Here is a 14,823-nt window from a genome sequence, read left to right as displayed (position 1 = left end):
TTAATTGTATTTTTAAAGCGTATAAAAGGAGGATAAAACTTTTTGACTAAAATTGCATCGTTTCTGTTGTAAAGTAATGTTCTGTGTATGAGTAATAAAATATGACTTACAAACCCTAGCAAATATGAGTTTTTTTAAGAGTTTGTATACGAATCTTTTTAAGCCTGCAATAGAAAAAAACAACTAAAATTGTCAAAGGCAGACACATTGCACCATCAACAGTCACAGTTCAAATATGAAAACACAAAGAAGTTTAAGGAATTAAATAAATATAAACAACGAATTAAACAGAAGGAAAGAAAAAATATTAAATTAAAAATTAAATAAATAATACACTTAAAATAAAGTATTGATAATACAAGGAGTTACAAATAATTATTGGGTACAAATATTTAAGAATATATATATATATATAAGAAAAATCGTTAAAATTCACAGCTTGAAATGCGTCATTTAAAGGCGCTGTGTTTACGCGCCCGTACGTCAATGATCCGCGACCACGTCTTTGACCAATCAAAAGTCAGGAATATCCCAGCGTTTATATTCTGAAATGAGGGCTCTGGATCCGCTGTGTAACGATTAGCAAATCTGTGCAAACGAACAATACATTTGTTGAGATCATTCAGTGTGGATATTTGTCGAAGTTTTATTAAAACTAATTTAGTGCGAGTCTCGATTTGCAACAGTAACGTGTGTGCTAGTTTGCTAACGATATGCTAGAGTAACAGTTAGCTAGTTCGGGTGGCGAATTTCGTTCTTTATTTCTTAGTGATTATAAACCATTGATTGTTAACTATGCCCATTTTCTTTTCTAAAACGCCAATAAATCGGTAAAAACGGAATTCTTATTCGCCGGGTTTTTACAATCGAATGGTTCGCGATGAACTCGAAGCGCAACGGTGAAAACGGGTCTGGCAGAATCAACCAAGCATCGGTACCGACACCAGCAAACAGCTCACCAGCAAGTGCTTCCCACCGTAAGCAAACTATAATAAACAAAGGAGACAAAACTGAGTGCATGCGGGACAAAAACATGTCCATCTCCACGCTCCGAACCCGCCTCGGTCCGACCATCCGGTCCACTCTGTCCGCAGCCGTGGACACCCTGCTGGGAGAGATCGTGGCCGTGCTGTCCGAAACCCAGCGGGAGCTGTTGACCAAAGAGCAAGAAAACGAAAAACTAAAGATTCGACTCGAAGTTTCAGAGAGAGAACTCAAAACGTTGCAAGAGTGTCTTTGTAGCGCCCAGAAATTAATTGACCAACTTCAGGGTCCCTTTGGTAATCCGCCCATGACGGGTCATCACGCATACACCACAGGGGGACCGTTAAACTCGAACCGGTTGACTCACCGAACTGGACACGAGGCGGATCCGCGCTGTTTTGCTGGAGGTGAACCGGAGTTGAGTGGAGCTCTGGGTGATGCCATACACGGCTTTGACTCCAGGGAGGAGTTCAAGACCTGCCACCTCTCCATTCAGGCAGATGGGACGGTGACGAACAGTTTTTATGACCCCATATCGGTCCATTCATCTAATATCTGTTCAGACATGAACCGAACTGGTAAGATAACACTCAAGCTTTGTCAGTTTTTTGTAATAGTTGCAGTTTTGGGGATTTAGTTTTAACACACTATGTTGATCATAGTTGAATTGTGGTTTTAAAACTTTGTTTCCAGCGTATAATTGCGTTATCTGTTTTACAGGTGAGATGGTGGATGACAGCAGGCGTTTGTCACACACTAGACCCCCAAACCCCTCCTCGCACACTACTTTCTCTATTAAAGAAGAACAGGGTCCTGCATCTGTGCAGATGTGTGTGCGAGCAAGAGATCCGCCAACTGAAACTGAGCACTCCGCACAGAGTTCATGTGATCTGGTGTTCCCCCATGTACCCGAGGAAGAAGGCGGTTCCCATTCACATAGTCATCCTTCCAAACCTACACCACCACCTCCGTCCAGGCCTCACAATGGACCTTCTTCCAGTAATTCATCTCCGCAGGGGACCTCTGGGCTTAGATCCGCTCAGAGAGATGCTGCCGGTTTGGGTGTGTCATCCAGGAGGAGTCCTGGGGTGGACGGTTCATCTCCGGAGGAGCCCCCGCGACGTTCCATCTCTGAGCTGATGGGGGAAGTGCCCGGGGACCGGCCTCATCTGTGTTTGGAGTGCGGAAAGACGTTCCGTCTCATCTCCAGCCTGAAAAAGCATCTGAGGATCCACACGGGGGAGAAACCGTACCCGTGCACTGTGTGTGGGCGGCGTTTCCGTGAGTCAGGGGCCCTTAAGACCCACCTCCGCATCCACACTGGTGAAAAACCATATTCCTGCTCTGAGTGTGGGACACAGTTTCGGCATCTAGATGGCCTGAGAAAGCACCGGCGCACGCACACTGGCGAAAAACCTTATGTTTGCAGTGTATGCGGGAAGCGTCTTAGCCGGCTGCAGCATCTGAAACACCACCAGCGCATACACACGGGAGAGCGGCCGTGTTGCTGCCCGCTCTGCCATCGTGGCTTTAAAGATCCAGCCAGCTTGAGAAAACACCTCCGTGCCCATCAAGGGGAGCCTGGAGCAGATGAAGCCCTGGGCATGGTCGGCCTCGAAGAGGGGGATGCAGCTATGGATGATGAGGATATGAGATTTGGGATGTGGGGGGAGGAGGAAGGGAATGAGGGAGAGCCTGTGGTGGACTGTGTGTAGTTGTGAAAAAACATGGAGTTACAGATAATAAGCAAACACAAACTGCGTAATATAAACTAAGATTTTGGTTTTGCATCAAAGGAAGTCCTTTAGACTGTAGATGAGGTTTTTCCTTGTGTGGGGTTGAGCGTGTGGCACAGGTTGCGCCTTGTCTTGGGCCAAAAAACAAAAACTTTCATTTAAAAGATGGACTTCAATACTTATAATGGCAAACTTTCAAAAAAATGATTATAATACTTCAATGTGATTATTGAATATATCCACTTACTTTATGTATACGTTATATCACAACACATAGGCCTGGACAGTACCACTGCAAATCTAGCAGCCTTATACTTTTATGTGTTTTTCTTACACAGAATACTGTGATTTAGTGCAGGAGATTGTTATACTCCAGTGAGACTAACAGGGTATTATATGATCTGTCGCTCACATATTATAAGTGTTGTCATTGGTGTAATAATGATTTTATTGTAGCTTATTGTCCTATGCCTGTTAGATAAAGAGCTATGATGGATGTGTTCTAAAATGAACACATTAACGCCTTAATAATGGTTTTATTGCACAGACTGACACACTGATGTACATAAAAATAATGGAATTATGCTATGTAGTATTGTTTTAATGAACACACGTTAGGTTTTTGACACTTTATTTTTTTTAAGTGTGTTTGCAATTTTAATGGTAATTTTGGAAATATTTAGAAGACTGTAATGTGTGTAAATTAACTGTTCAGTTTAGCAATCTATTGTTACATAGATTATTATGAAAAAAAGTTCCTCGATGTATGACATGCAAGCACAAAAATCAAGAACGCTTCAGAGAAGTGGATCCCTCTAGTGCGAGATAGAGGGAAGGACTGTTATGTTTATCAGAGTTTGGAGTTCTTTGGTGTCCTCCAAAGATGGAGAAGCTGTTTCTGTAGTGGCCAAACACACATAGTGTTTTTTTTTTAACTCAAGTTACCCCACTAAAAACTAATTTTTTATCTTGTAAAAAGCCATTTTGTACATTGAAGTTGTACTGTATATTCTGTACATGAAACTGCAAGAAAATTGCTAGCCAGAAACGTCTGTGCGTAAATGATTCGGAAGAAGTGCTTTTATAACAATTTATTTAGTTCATTCTGTTTAAATACTACATTTGTTTGTTTGATGTTGAACTTTTAAATGTTGCATTTTAAAGGTTGTATTACTTCTATAGTAGAGTTCAGCAAACATTTATTGTAGTCAAAAACACAATAACATCATACTTCATAAATGTGTGGAACAGTTAAAATGGTATGTCTAATAAAGTTTGTAAGGTATTAAAATCAATGTTTTGTGCTAGTATTAAGCCAGAGTTATGGAATAATCTGCAACATTTTATTTTACTATAAATATCGAGGCAGGTAATAATTGTTCAATGTTAAGTTGCATCTTACATTTTTTTGGGGAGGTTTCCAGAACAGGGTTTAGGTCTAGTCCCCAACTAAAATGCATGTGTGGATAGATAGATAGATAGATAGATAGATAGATATAGAGATATAGATATAGATAGATATATAGATATAGATACATATATCCATATTTTGTACGGGGAAAAAAAAACATTTAAACTGTGCTAGATAACTAGTAACTATGATATTATAAAGACACCAGATTGTTTACCAACTTAAATAATCAACTACTTAGTAGACTTTAAAGATTTTTGCTTTGTGTTTTTTCTGTTGAAATTTTCTGGGGACCCTGTAGAACTTTCTGGACACAGTTTGAAAACCCCTGCATTATAGTACCACCCCACCCACACAAAAGATAGTTTTGTACAATTTCATTATGTCGAAAGTACAATTTTCATTATATCGAAAAAGGCAGCCAGGATATTACTTTGTATTACAGATATTCAGATATTACAGGATATTAAGGGGTTGTGTGAGCATCTAGCAGGATTGCTCAGTCCACCGCTCACCCCTCCCTTTCGAAAACATAGAGATGCTACAGTAGCCACCACAGGACAAACATGTCATCGTCTAAGACAACATCGTGATGAAACGCACTCTGTAAAGTAGTTTATTCATTTTTTACGGTAGAAACATGGCAGCCCACAATGGCGACTTCCATGTAAGGGTGGCCGGTCATGTATGTAGATAAAATTGGCTCATTCTAAAATAATAAAAATATAACGATTCATTATGTAGTGTTTTTATACACAACTGAAAATATAGTTATGTATATTATATTGCATTTCTGTCAGTAGATCCTCCTAAAATTTACACACTGCACCTTTAAAACCGTTTCCTTTTTGTGTTCCAAGCGGAAAGAAATTAATTTTTGGTTGAATTATGTGACATGCTAATTGGTGTCATAGAAGTTATCCAATTGTTGCAGTCATGAATCCTTTCAGATTTTTTAGGGAATTTCCAATAACACATGACACCAACTTTAGTCATTTCAGTTGTCTTCTGTCACTATGTTTAGTGTTTCAGAACTCTTCCGCCCAAAGTCAACTTTAGCTGTTGTTATTGTTTTCTTTTTTCTAGCTGTTTCTCCTCATCCTCCTTAACCAAAAGAAATCCAATGTGTTATCATGCCATGCATGGTCTGACCAGGATTTAGCTGATGTTTGGTCGTAATTCTTCTCTCTTTTTGATCCTAAAATGACTCATGTATTCGCTTAGCCATGATTATAGTCTCTATGACGCAAGCCAAGGCCAGTTTGCTTTTCGGGCCCACACCCTGTATGTCCAGACCACATTCCCTGCTCTCTACGCTGCAGCATAGAGGTTTAATCTCACAATTGAAAGTAACATCTGTTGACAGGAATGTTCATACTAATGCTGCGTATTATTGGAGAGACTGTTTAAGTGGTGATGCTCTTTGACAGAAGTGATTGTAGTGTCTCATTGTTGCTCTAGATCCATGGCCTTCCATTCCCATTGTTACTAGCTCCTTGGCGGCTTTAATTTTGTCAGTTTCAATAGTTTTATAAGGCATTATACAGATAAAAACACTGTTTTACCATTTGGGCTGCTTTAAATAGTAGCAGTGGCGGCCAGTGATTTATTTTTTTAAGGGCACTCAATGAAAAGTTTGTCACAACATGTATGTAGCCCGTCATGTGTGTGGTTCGTAATTTCAAATGTGTTCTGCGTGTCGAGAGATCCTGTGTGCATCACGTGTCTTGTCGAAATGAGTGCCTGCTGCAGACGCGTCTAAAGTGTTTATGATGCCAGATACTCATATAATCTCATGCGTAATCAGAGTTTACTGTTAAGGGAGTGTCTTGCATGCATTTTATGAACGTGAGCGTCTCTTTTATCATAAACGGGTTTGACGCGTGTGCAGCAGGCACTTATTTTGACAAAACGTGTGATGCACATGGTTCGCATGATGCAACAAACGCATATTCTGAACACGAGCGACACACATGACACTTAAAACACACATTTTGAATTTGAGCCCCTCGGATGAGCAGTCACAAGCCGCCACTAATAGTAGACTTAAAAAAAAAATTTCTTGTTGTTAAAGATACACAGTAAACACTTAGAACTGTTGGGAACCACATGATCACTGGTTTCTTTGAAGCTATAAGACTAACTGAGATTAAAATAAGTAGTAAAATATTTACAGACAACTGTATTTATATTTGTAGACTATAACCACATTTAAAATTGTGAGTACAATATGGTATTTGTGTTTGTAAATGAAATCTGGCAAGGTGTGCAACAGCGTGATAGCACTCTGTATGCATGTGTCTGTTTTTTAACCTAAAAATTCCTGTGCGCACGTGTGTGTGTGTGAACAACCGCGCATGTCTCTTGCGGGTCTTGGTGCTGCATGCCTCTATGAAGCCAAAAATGTAAGATCTGCCTGTGAACTCTCCTGTGTGAAGAACTCTTATGCAGTCATTTCCTTAGTGACTGAAAGCAAACATTCTCACTTTTCTTAAAGGAAGTGACTCAACTTACTTTCTCTAATTTTGCCTCTCCATCATCCCGCCTTCACAAGTTTTTCTTTCCCACTGGTTGATCCTACTCACTTTAGTTCTCTTCCTTCTTGTTTACACATGTCCCCTAAAATCACATTCTCCGTGGTTTCCTTAATTTGGGTCAAGTTTCAAAACTAACCAGATTTTCCTTTTTAGGTTTTTCATCATCTTGCCACAAGAACACATTAAATTATGTTACTGGTTGTTGAATATTTTTATCTTTGTATTAATTATTGGCTTGGAAACAAAGTTTTCTATGGCCAGCTACAGTAATCCAGAATCCAGTACATTCTAAAAAAAATTCTGCAGAAATGACCGTATTACTGGCAGCTTGCAGTTTGCCAGTAACTGTAGAATTAAATGTATGTTATTTACTGGCAAGAGTTTCTTCAAAGTTAAATAAACATTTAACATTAACAAGTCTGAGAATATGGATTTTAATATTCAACAAATCCATAGAAAAACTAAATCAAAAGCTTACAGAAAATAAAGCATACAATGTCTGCAGTTTAATAAGTTATATTTTGTTGGTCCTCTTTTTTCTTTGTTTAATTTATAGTTTTTTACAATAAATGCCATATTTCTCTGGACATTGACTGTGCTTTGCTCATGTGTAGCTGAGCTGAACTTTAATAATGTAAGGTGAAGATGACAATTTTCCAAAGTTGGACATTAATTTGGCCACTACCGTAAAACAATAAAAAGCACCACCATATTCTCAGGGCGTTCCCGCCTTTTTGCGTTGGTTGCAGGTAAAGTGTTAATTTGTTACTTGCTTCTGGTAAACACGCTGTGCTCGCTTGCTCCCCTCAGGTACGTAGCCTAAACATAAAAATGCAGACGGTCTGGGTCATTCAAAAATGGCCTGCACCTGTCACTATTGCAGGTTTCTTTGTGTTTTATGACCATAACCACAGAGGAGGATCTTAGGTGCGATTTAAGGGAAAGAGGTGAAGAGGAAAGCGCTGCTTCTGTTCTGCACTGGCCTCGCGCCAGGGTGGCCGCCCGTGGATTGGCTCTTTCTTTGCCTCTCCTCCTCCTAAAGTTTCCCATACTGAGATACGCACACACGAGCTATCCAGGCAGCGACCGAAAGGACTAAGCTTTGAGAAATGAAGAGAAAATACGACTGTTTAATTTTGCTCCACCGCAAGTCTTTTATACCAAGTGTATAATATTTATCCAAAAAATAATTTTTAAAATGACCCAAATTCACACGGACCAGATTTTAATTTGCCTTTTTTATACACCGAACCGGACGTAATTTTCCCCTCAGTTTTTACATAAAACGGGACAGGAAGGCATCAGACAAACTTTCATCTCGAGGACCTCAGCCAGAGCGCCTGTGAGAAAAGAGGGGAGTATTTTGCGTAAATTTTCCAAAGGCTTCAGGCAGAAAAATTCGTCTTCTGTGCCAGATCTGCTCAGACTTTAAGTGGATATAGCCTACTGCGGGAGGTGGCGTGAATGCTCTGTGTTGTCCCGTGTTGGCATTGAGGGATGCCAGCATGCCCTCGCTGAATCTCTCCCATCTGCTCCTCATCTGGCTCGCGCTCCAGCGGCTGGCTCTTTGCGTCGAGCGCGCGTCCACCCGCGAGCGCTTCAAAGTGGTCATCGCACCGCTGATCTGCAAACGAACGTGCCTGAAGGGCCAGTGTCAGGAAACCTGTGAGCAGGGCAACAATACGACCCTCACTGGGGAAAACGGGCAGTCGGCGGATACACTGACTGGGCCGGGCTTTAGAGTCGGTAAGGTTTTTGATCGGTTCTTAAAGTTCTTGCCTGGAGATATTGAAGTTTAACGACTTTGCGCACGAATATACAGATCAGTTAGTAATGCATTGTTTTTTTTAGTCGTTTAATGCAATTTTAGTTGAATATAGTCGCACGTGAAACTGTGGTTGGAAATAACCCAAATCCCTCTCGCTCGTCGTAATGGTTTCTGCATATTGTCTGGTTGGCAGGGTGGCTTTGAATCAGATTGAATGTGGTAAGGCATGGTGCCATGAAGTCTGCGCAGCAAGTTCTGAGCGGTACATACACACGACCATATTCTTTATATTTCTTTAACACCATGTAGTAGGCTACTGTATATTTAGAATGTCTTTGTCCATAAGACGTAAACACACACAGTCGACACACTGCAGAAATCTCAATGGCTTTTGTATGTGGCTCTGTGTGTGCGTGAGAGAGAAACCCCAGCTATGCATTAACTGGTGTAACAGTTTGTTATTTCAAGTAAAGAATGCACGGAGCTGATATGGTGAGATTGTCTAAATATATGTGGGTATGTTTAGATGTATGTATTTGTCTGTTTTTCATCAGTGCAGTGATAAAAGTGATTGTTATTTTAGCTCTCAGATGTGTGTTTGCTTTCACCTCTCTATTTTCGTCTGCTGGATGCCCACGTGCTTTTCAATGAGTCAATCCTAAAATAAATGATGTGATAAAAATAAAGGAGGAAGCTGATTCACCACTAAGTGAAAGCTGTGATTATGGAAGTCCAAAGATGGAGATGCACATCAGGCTTAGACACATCAAGGCTTAATAAAGAAGGCCTTTCTGAATATCATCCCGACACATCTTTGACCTTTATGATTTTTTTTCTTTTCATAGATGTCTATCCATTTTGCTTACTCTTTGTTATAATATACCCAAGTAGACATAGGCTGTTAAAAAATGAATGTGCCGTACGATTGTGAACTTGATGATTAAGATGGTTTGATAAGGACAGATCTCACATCTGGCCTCATTTGTTATTTCAAAACAAAGAACTGAAAAGACCACTTTTTTATAAACATTTGTTGATCATAAACCCCTTAGAAATCATTTTAATTAGTACCAAAGGATTTCATAAGGGGGCTGTTGCAAAGTACAGACCCTTTACTTAAATCACTGTAAAAAATACATATTCCCAAGTAACACTAAAATCATAAGTTGCTTGTTGGCCTCTTGGAGTGAGGAATTTGACTGCGGTATAAAACCTGAAAGAGTTTAAATAGATCCGTGTGTAGAAGCTTCTTCACTGTAGGAAACTGTGATTGGATTTGACGTAGTTAAGTGAAAGACATTGTAAGTTGAAAAATGCTGATCATAAGTGAATAATGAATTCAAGAAGGTTGTAAACATGTGACGAGCACTGTGTGTAAACAGTGTGCATGTGTTCATATACTTTCTTTCTGATGACCGGTGAGGGAAAATGTTAGTGAGGTCAGCAGAGACGGTGCCTCTAGCGTGTTTACTTACACACACCTACGGCTCAAAATGTTTCTATTCACACACACGTTTGTTTTTCTGTTATGGTGCGGGGATTTTCCATTTTATTCTGTATTATATGGGATTATATTCAGTCAATAGTGAGATGGTATTTCCTATTACCTTACTTTGCATTCTTAAAAATAAAGGAGCTTGAAAGGTTCTTTACAGTGATGCCATAGAAGAACCATTTTTTGTTCCACAAAGAATCGTTCAGTAAAAGGTTCTTGGAGAACCATTTTTTTTCATACGTTTTTAAAACCTAGAAGAACCCTTTTCACTACAAAGAATCCTTTCTTTGGATGTCAAAGGTTCTTTATGGAACCATTCAGCTTGAAATGTCTATGTCCTTCTCAAACCTTTATATTAATGTGTTTTCTACACCAAGAAAGTGACAGGATGAAAACGTCTCGGGTTACGTAGGTAACCCTGGTTCCCTGAGAAGGGAACGAGACGCTGCGTCGCCATAGCAACGCTTTGGGGAACGCCTCGGCGTGACTGATCTGAAGCACGTGTAAAACATAATCAATAATTAGATGATTGGAAATAGGCTGGATGCCGCGCGGACCAGGGGTATAAGGAGGCATCCCAAACAGACACACTCGCTACCAGTGCCGAAGCAAGTGCCTACAGGGATGCGGGGAGTATGGCATGGAGACGCAGCGTCTCGTTCCCTTCTCAGGGAACCAGGGTTACCTACGTAACCCGAGACGTTCCCTTTCGAGGAACTCGAGCTGCGTCGCCATAGCAACGCTTTGGGGAACGAGATGCCCACGCTTCCATACTACCAAATGCCTGTAGCGTGTATAACTGAACACAGTCAAGGCAAGAGAACCTGGGACCCCAAGGAGGGGTCCAGGTCTAAATTATAAAATCTGACGAAGGTGAGTGGCGAAGACCAACCGGCCGCATCACATACGTCCTGGAGTGAAGCGCCTGACCCTAAGGCCTTAGAGGCAGCCATACCCCGGGTAGAGTGGGCCCTCACAGCGACAGGTGAGGGTAAGCCCTGATGTTCATAAGCCAGTGAGATAGCATCTACTATCCATCTGCTCAGAGTCTGCTTGGTCGCCGGTAAACCTTTTCTGGGTGAACCAAAGCACACAAATAGCTGCTCGGACTTCCTCCACTGAGCAGTCCTGTGAACGTATGTGTCCAGTGCTCGCACGGGACACACCAAATTCAGCTTTTCTTGGTCCGCGCTCCTGAAGGGGGGGGGGAGGACAAAGGGCCTGTAGAACAATGGGCCTCGGCACATTGTTCAGCACCTTGGGAATATAACCTGGCTTTGGGTGTAGAAAAGCCTTAGCCATCCCTGGTGCAAACTCAGACCTGCAGGGGATACTGACAGGGCCTGAAGGTCCCCCACTCACTTTAAAGAAGTAATAGCCAGAAGGAACACAGTCTTAAAGGCCAGAAACCTATCTGGCAAAGTCTCAAATGGCTCGAACGGAGCCGACGAGAGCCCTTCCAGCATGACTGGTAAGTCCCAAGTTGGCACCCTTGTGCGGCTAACATGTCGCAACCTGCGAGTGCCACAAAGAAAGCGAGCCACTTATGGATGTCTACCCACTGATGAGCCTTCCACAGGAGTATGGTAGGCAGAAACTGCTGCCGTTAAACCTTAATGGTGGAAGGAGTAAACTCATCAGAGAACGCTCCTGCAGAAACCTCAGAACTACGTCGACAGGCAGTTATAACTGGGTCTGTCAGATGAGCTGAACACCAAGAGGTGAACATTTCCCACTTAAGGGAATAAAGTTTCCCCGTGGAGGGATAAACACAACCAGGGGGGGGAAGGCATACAGACGTAGCCTCAGCCACGCCTGTACCATGGAAAACCACAGTGGGTAAAGTGTGGTGTCCTGGGATGCAAACAGATCTACCTCTGCGCGTCCAAACCCTTTCCAGATGTGGTTCACCACATCTAGATGAAGTCTCCACTCCTATCAGAGATGTCTGTTGTCTCGAAGGGGCATCTGCCACATACTGGTGGCGTGGTATGTAGACTGCCCTCAGAGAGTCCAGAAGTGTATGGTAGGCAGAAACTGCTGCCACCTATACCTTAAAGGTGGAGTAATGATATGGTCTCCACAACCTCAGTTGGTAGCATGACATTCTTCCAAAGGAGTATGGTAGGCAGAGACTGCTGCCACCTAAACCTTAGGTTGGAAGGAGTTAACCCAGCAGAGAATTGCTCCTGCAGAAACCTCAGTACCACGTCAAGGGGCAGTTGACTGGGTCTGTCAGGTGAGCTGAACACCATGAGGTGAAGTTTCTCCACATAGGGCCTAAGCTCCTGATGGAGCTCCGGAGTAATCATATGGGCTCCACAACCTCAGTTGGGAGCATGACATCCTTCCAAAGGAGTATGGTAGGCAGAGACTGCTGCCACCTAAACCTTAGGGTGGAAGGAGTTAACCCAGCAGAGAATTGCTCCTGCAGAAACCTCAGTACCACGTCAAGGGGCAGTTGACTGGGTCTGTCAGGTGAGCTGAGCACCGAAAGGTGAAATTTCTCTACTTTAGGGCATAAGCTTCCTCATTGAGTGAGCTCTGAAGTAATCATCTGGTTCCCACAACCTCATTGGGGAGCATGAGGTCCTTCCAAAGGAGTATGGTGGACAGAGACAGCTGCCACCTAAACCTTAAGAGTGGAAGGAGTTAAGCCAGCATAGATTTGCTCCTACAGAAACTTCACCACAACAACAGGACATTTGACTGGGACTGTCAGGAGTAAAGTATGGTCTCCTCAACCTCAGTTGGGAGACCTGAGCCTGCGAGCCTGGCCCCCTCAGAGGCCAAGCTGACAGCTACCATATCTCTGGCAAACTTTCTCCAGAACTTCTGTGGCAGAGTAATTGGAGGTAAGAAGAGAAAGTCACATCAGGCAGTGTGTGGTGACCTGAGACGCAAACAGATCCACCTCTGCGCGTCCAAATAATCTTCAGATGTGGTACACCACATCTGGATGGAATCTCAACTCCCAGAGAATGGGCTTTGCCTTACAGGGCATCTGCCATATGCAAGTGGCCTGGGTCTAAACTGTCGTCAACGAGCACAGTTTGTCCAGAGACCACAAATGCCATTATCCCAAAATCAACCATGTTGTGATTTTGTCCCTATCGGCTTTCCATAACTGTACTCCAACCTGTAGGGGATGCGTCGGTTATCAGCGTCACACGCCAGAAGCGCACACCCAAAACAGTCCTTAGGATGGAAACCAAGGTTTCCTCCACACCACCAGAGCACGCAGACAACGATGCATGACTTTGATTGCAGACCTCCTTAGAAATTTATTTAAGAAACCACCGATGTGATGTCTGTCTAGACAAACACATGATGGCTCCTCAGGTCTAGAAGGAAATGGGAGTCCAACCCATATCACCATCATTTCCAAGGCAACATCAGTGCCATAGCCGATGATGAGTTTCAGCGATTTTGACCTCTTTGGCTTTCCATAATCGCAACAACCTGTGAGGGACGCGTCTGTTGTCAGCGTCACACATCGACAACACGCACCCAACACAGGACCTTGGGACAGAAGCCGTGGCTTTATTCCCGTTACCGGAGCACGCAAACAACGGTGCGTGACTTTGATCATGCCAGACGGGTTTCCCCTCAGGGAAAACCCTCCCGTGTTGAATGAAGACATAACCTCTAATGTAAGGAATCAGTCCTCGGATCTGATTAAATCACAGTCAGTCTCAGTCACAGCATAGGACTGAGCTGCATCACTGAACAGTTACAATCCCTCCTTTTTGAAACAATAAAGCAATGGCTGTAGGTCATCATTTCTCTCATGTGGAGGTTCTACAGCCTCCTGCACAAGAATATATACATGCTCCCCACTGGAGCCGGCTGTATGCAGTTCCACCAGTGCAGGTGAAGGTTAATTGCAGCTGCCTGTGGTACTACGCACAGCAGTGAGTGTGCCCTGCGAGGGCACTGAAGGGAAGCAGGCACCATAAATGGGGTGTGAGCTGCTTCGCTTCAATAAGAAATAGTGAGTGCCACGAACGAAGACGTTACCCGCCTCAGCGGATGAAGGACTCGAATCGTAACACAAAAGATCATATCTTGACCAGCGGACGATCAGGAGAATATGCTGTGTACAGCTGTACAAGCAACACTCAGCATAAACACAAAATCACTGTTTGACACAGCTCACACAGGCTGTGACAAGCAGATATACATACATAGCCTACACATACAGGTGTAGAAAACGTAAAAATATTATTATTTTCATTATTATGTGTATGTACATACATATAATACCTCCATACTGTAAGAAGAGAGGAGGCTTCACGTGGAGACTGCACGTTTAGCCTTAAACAGTAGGCGGATTATGAAGATGGTTCATCTCTCCAGAGATAGATAGCTGAAAATATATGGCTCTCACGCAAGGTGCCTTCCCGATCCGGCGAAAGAGAGAGAGAGAGAGAGAGAGAGAGCGGACGTTACGTGCAAGCAGAGATACCGCCGCCTGCACGAAATCATATGGCGACTCCCACGAGTGCAACCGCTGCTGAGAAGCGGGATCGCAGCCGCGAGCCCAAGCTTCCTAGAGAGCGAAAGACAGATGTCACGGGTGTAGGCGGGGATACCGCCGCCTGCACGCACGAGTGCAGTCACCGCTTTGCCTCGACAGAAGCGGGACCGGATCCGTGAGGGCGCGAGCCTGAGATATCCTACTCTAAAGCGCGAAGCTGGAGCGCAACACGTGCACGGGAATGCTCACAGTGCACACAGCCAGTTTCCTCAAAAGCCAACTGTGCGTGCTGCGCTCGAAGACACATATACATGTGTATCCTTGTCTGTGATATCGCGCTGACAGGGAGATACACATACTTGAACTTCTTAAACATACTTCAGATTTATGCAAACGTACACGCAGTCACTTG

At 43.0% G+C, this 14,823-nt stretch overlaps 2 protein-coding genes across 3 annotated transcripts in view; both read left to right on the top strand.

Moving 5' to 3' along the window:
• The first annotated feature begins 479 nt into the window (after positions 1-479).
• On the top strand, positions 480-4,188 carry LOC135783019 (uncharacterized). Its single transcript, XM_065293570.2, has 2 exons — positions 480-1,562; positions 1,705-4,188. The coding sequence occupies exons 1-2, from the start codon at positions 881-883 to the stop codon at positions 2,697-2,699; spliced, it is 1,677 nt and encodes a 558-aa protein (XP_065149642.2). The 5' UTR covers positions 480-880; the 3' UTR covers positions 2,700-4,188.
• Positions 4,189-7,713: 3,525 nt separating this feature from the next.
• Positions 7,714-14,823, top strand: part of ltbp3 (latent transforming growth factor beta binding protein 3) — a 70,564-nt gene continuing 63,454 nt past the window's right edge. For both annotated transcript variants that reach the window (XM_065267208.2, XM_065267207.2), the window contains exon 1: positions 7,714-8,414. In XM_065267208.2, the coding sequence (XP_065123280.1) occupies positions 8,174-8,414 (241 nt within the window). In that variant the 5' untranslated portion in view covers positions 7,714-8,173. The remainder of the gene's footprint in view (positions 8,415-14,823) is intronic.

Source organism: Paramisgurnus dabryanus, chromosome 5 (genome assembly GCF_030506205.2).
Source record: "Paramisgurnus dabryanus chromosome 5, PD_genome_1.1, whole genome shotgun sequence".
In the NCBI taxonomy this organism is placed as follows: Eukaryota; Metazoa; Chordata; class Actinopteri; order Cypriniformes; family Cobitidae; genus Paramisgurnus; species Paramisgurnus dabryanus.
This window is presented reverse-complemented; position numbering and strand designations above follow the sequence as displayed.

Bases quoted from the DNA above. Each gene is read 5' to 3' on its own strand.
- LOC135783019 (XM_065293570.2), top strand. From the start codon at position 881: ATGAACTCGAAGCGCAACGGTGAAAACGGGTCTGGCAGAATCAACCAA. The intron at 1,563-1,704 runs GTAAGATAACAC...TCTGTTTTACAG, and splicing joins TTCAGACATGAACCGAACTG to GTGAGATGGTGGATGACAGC.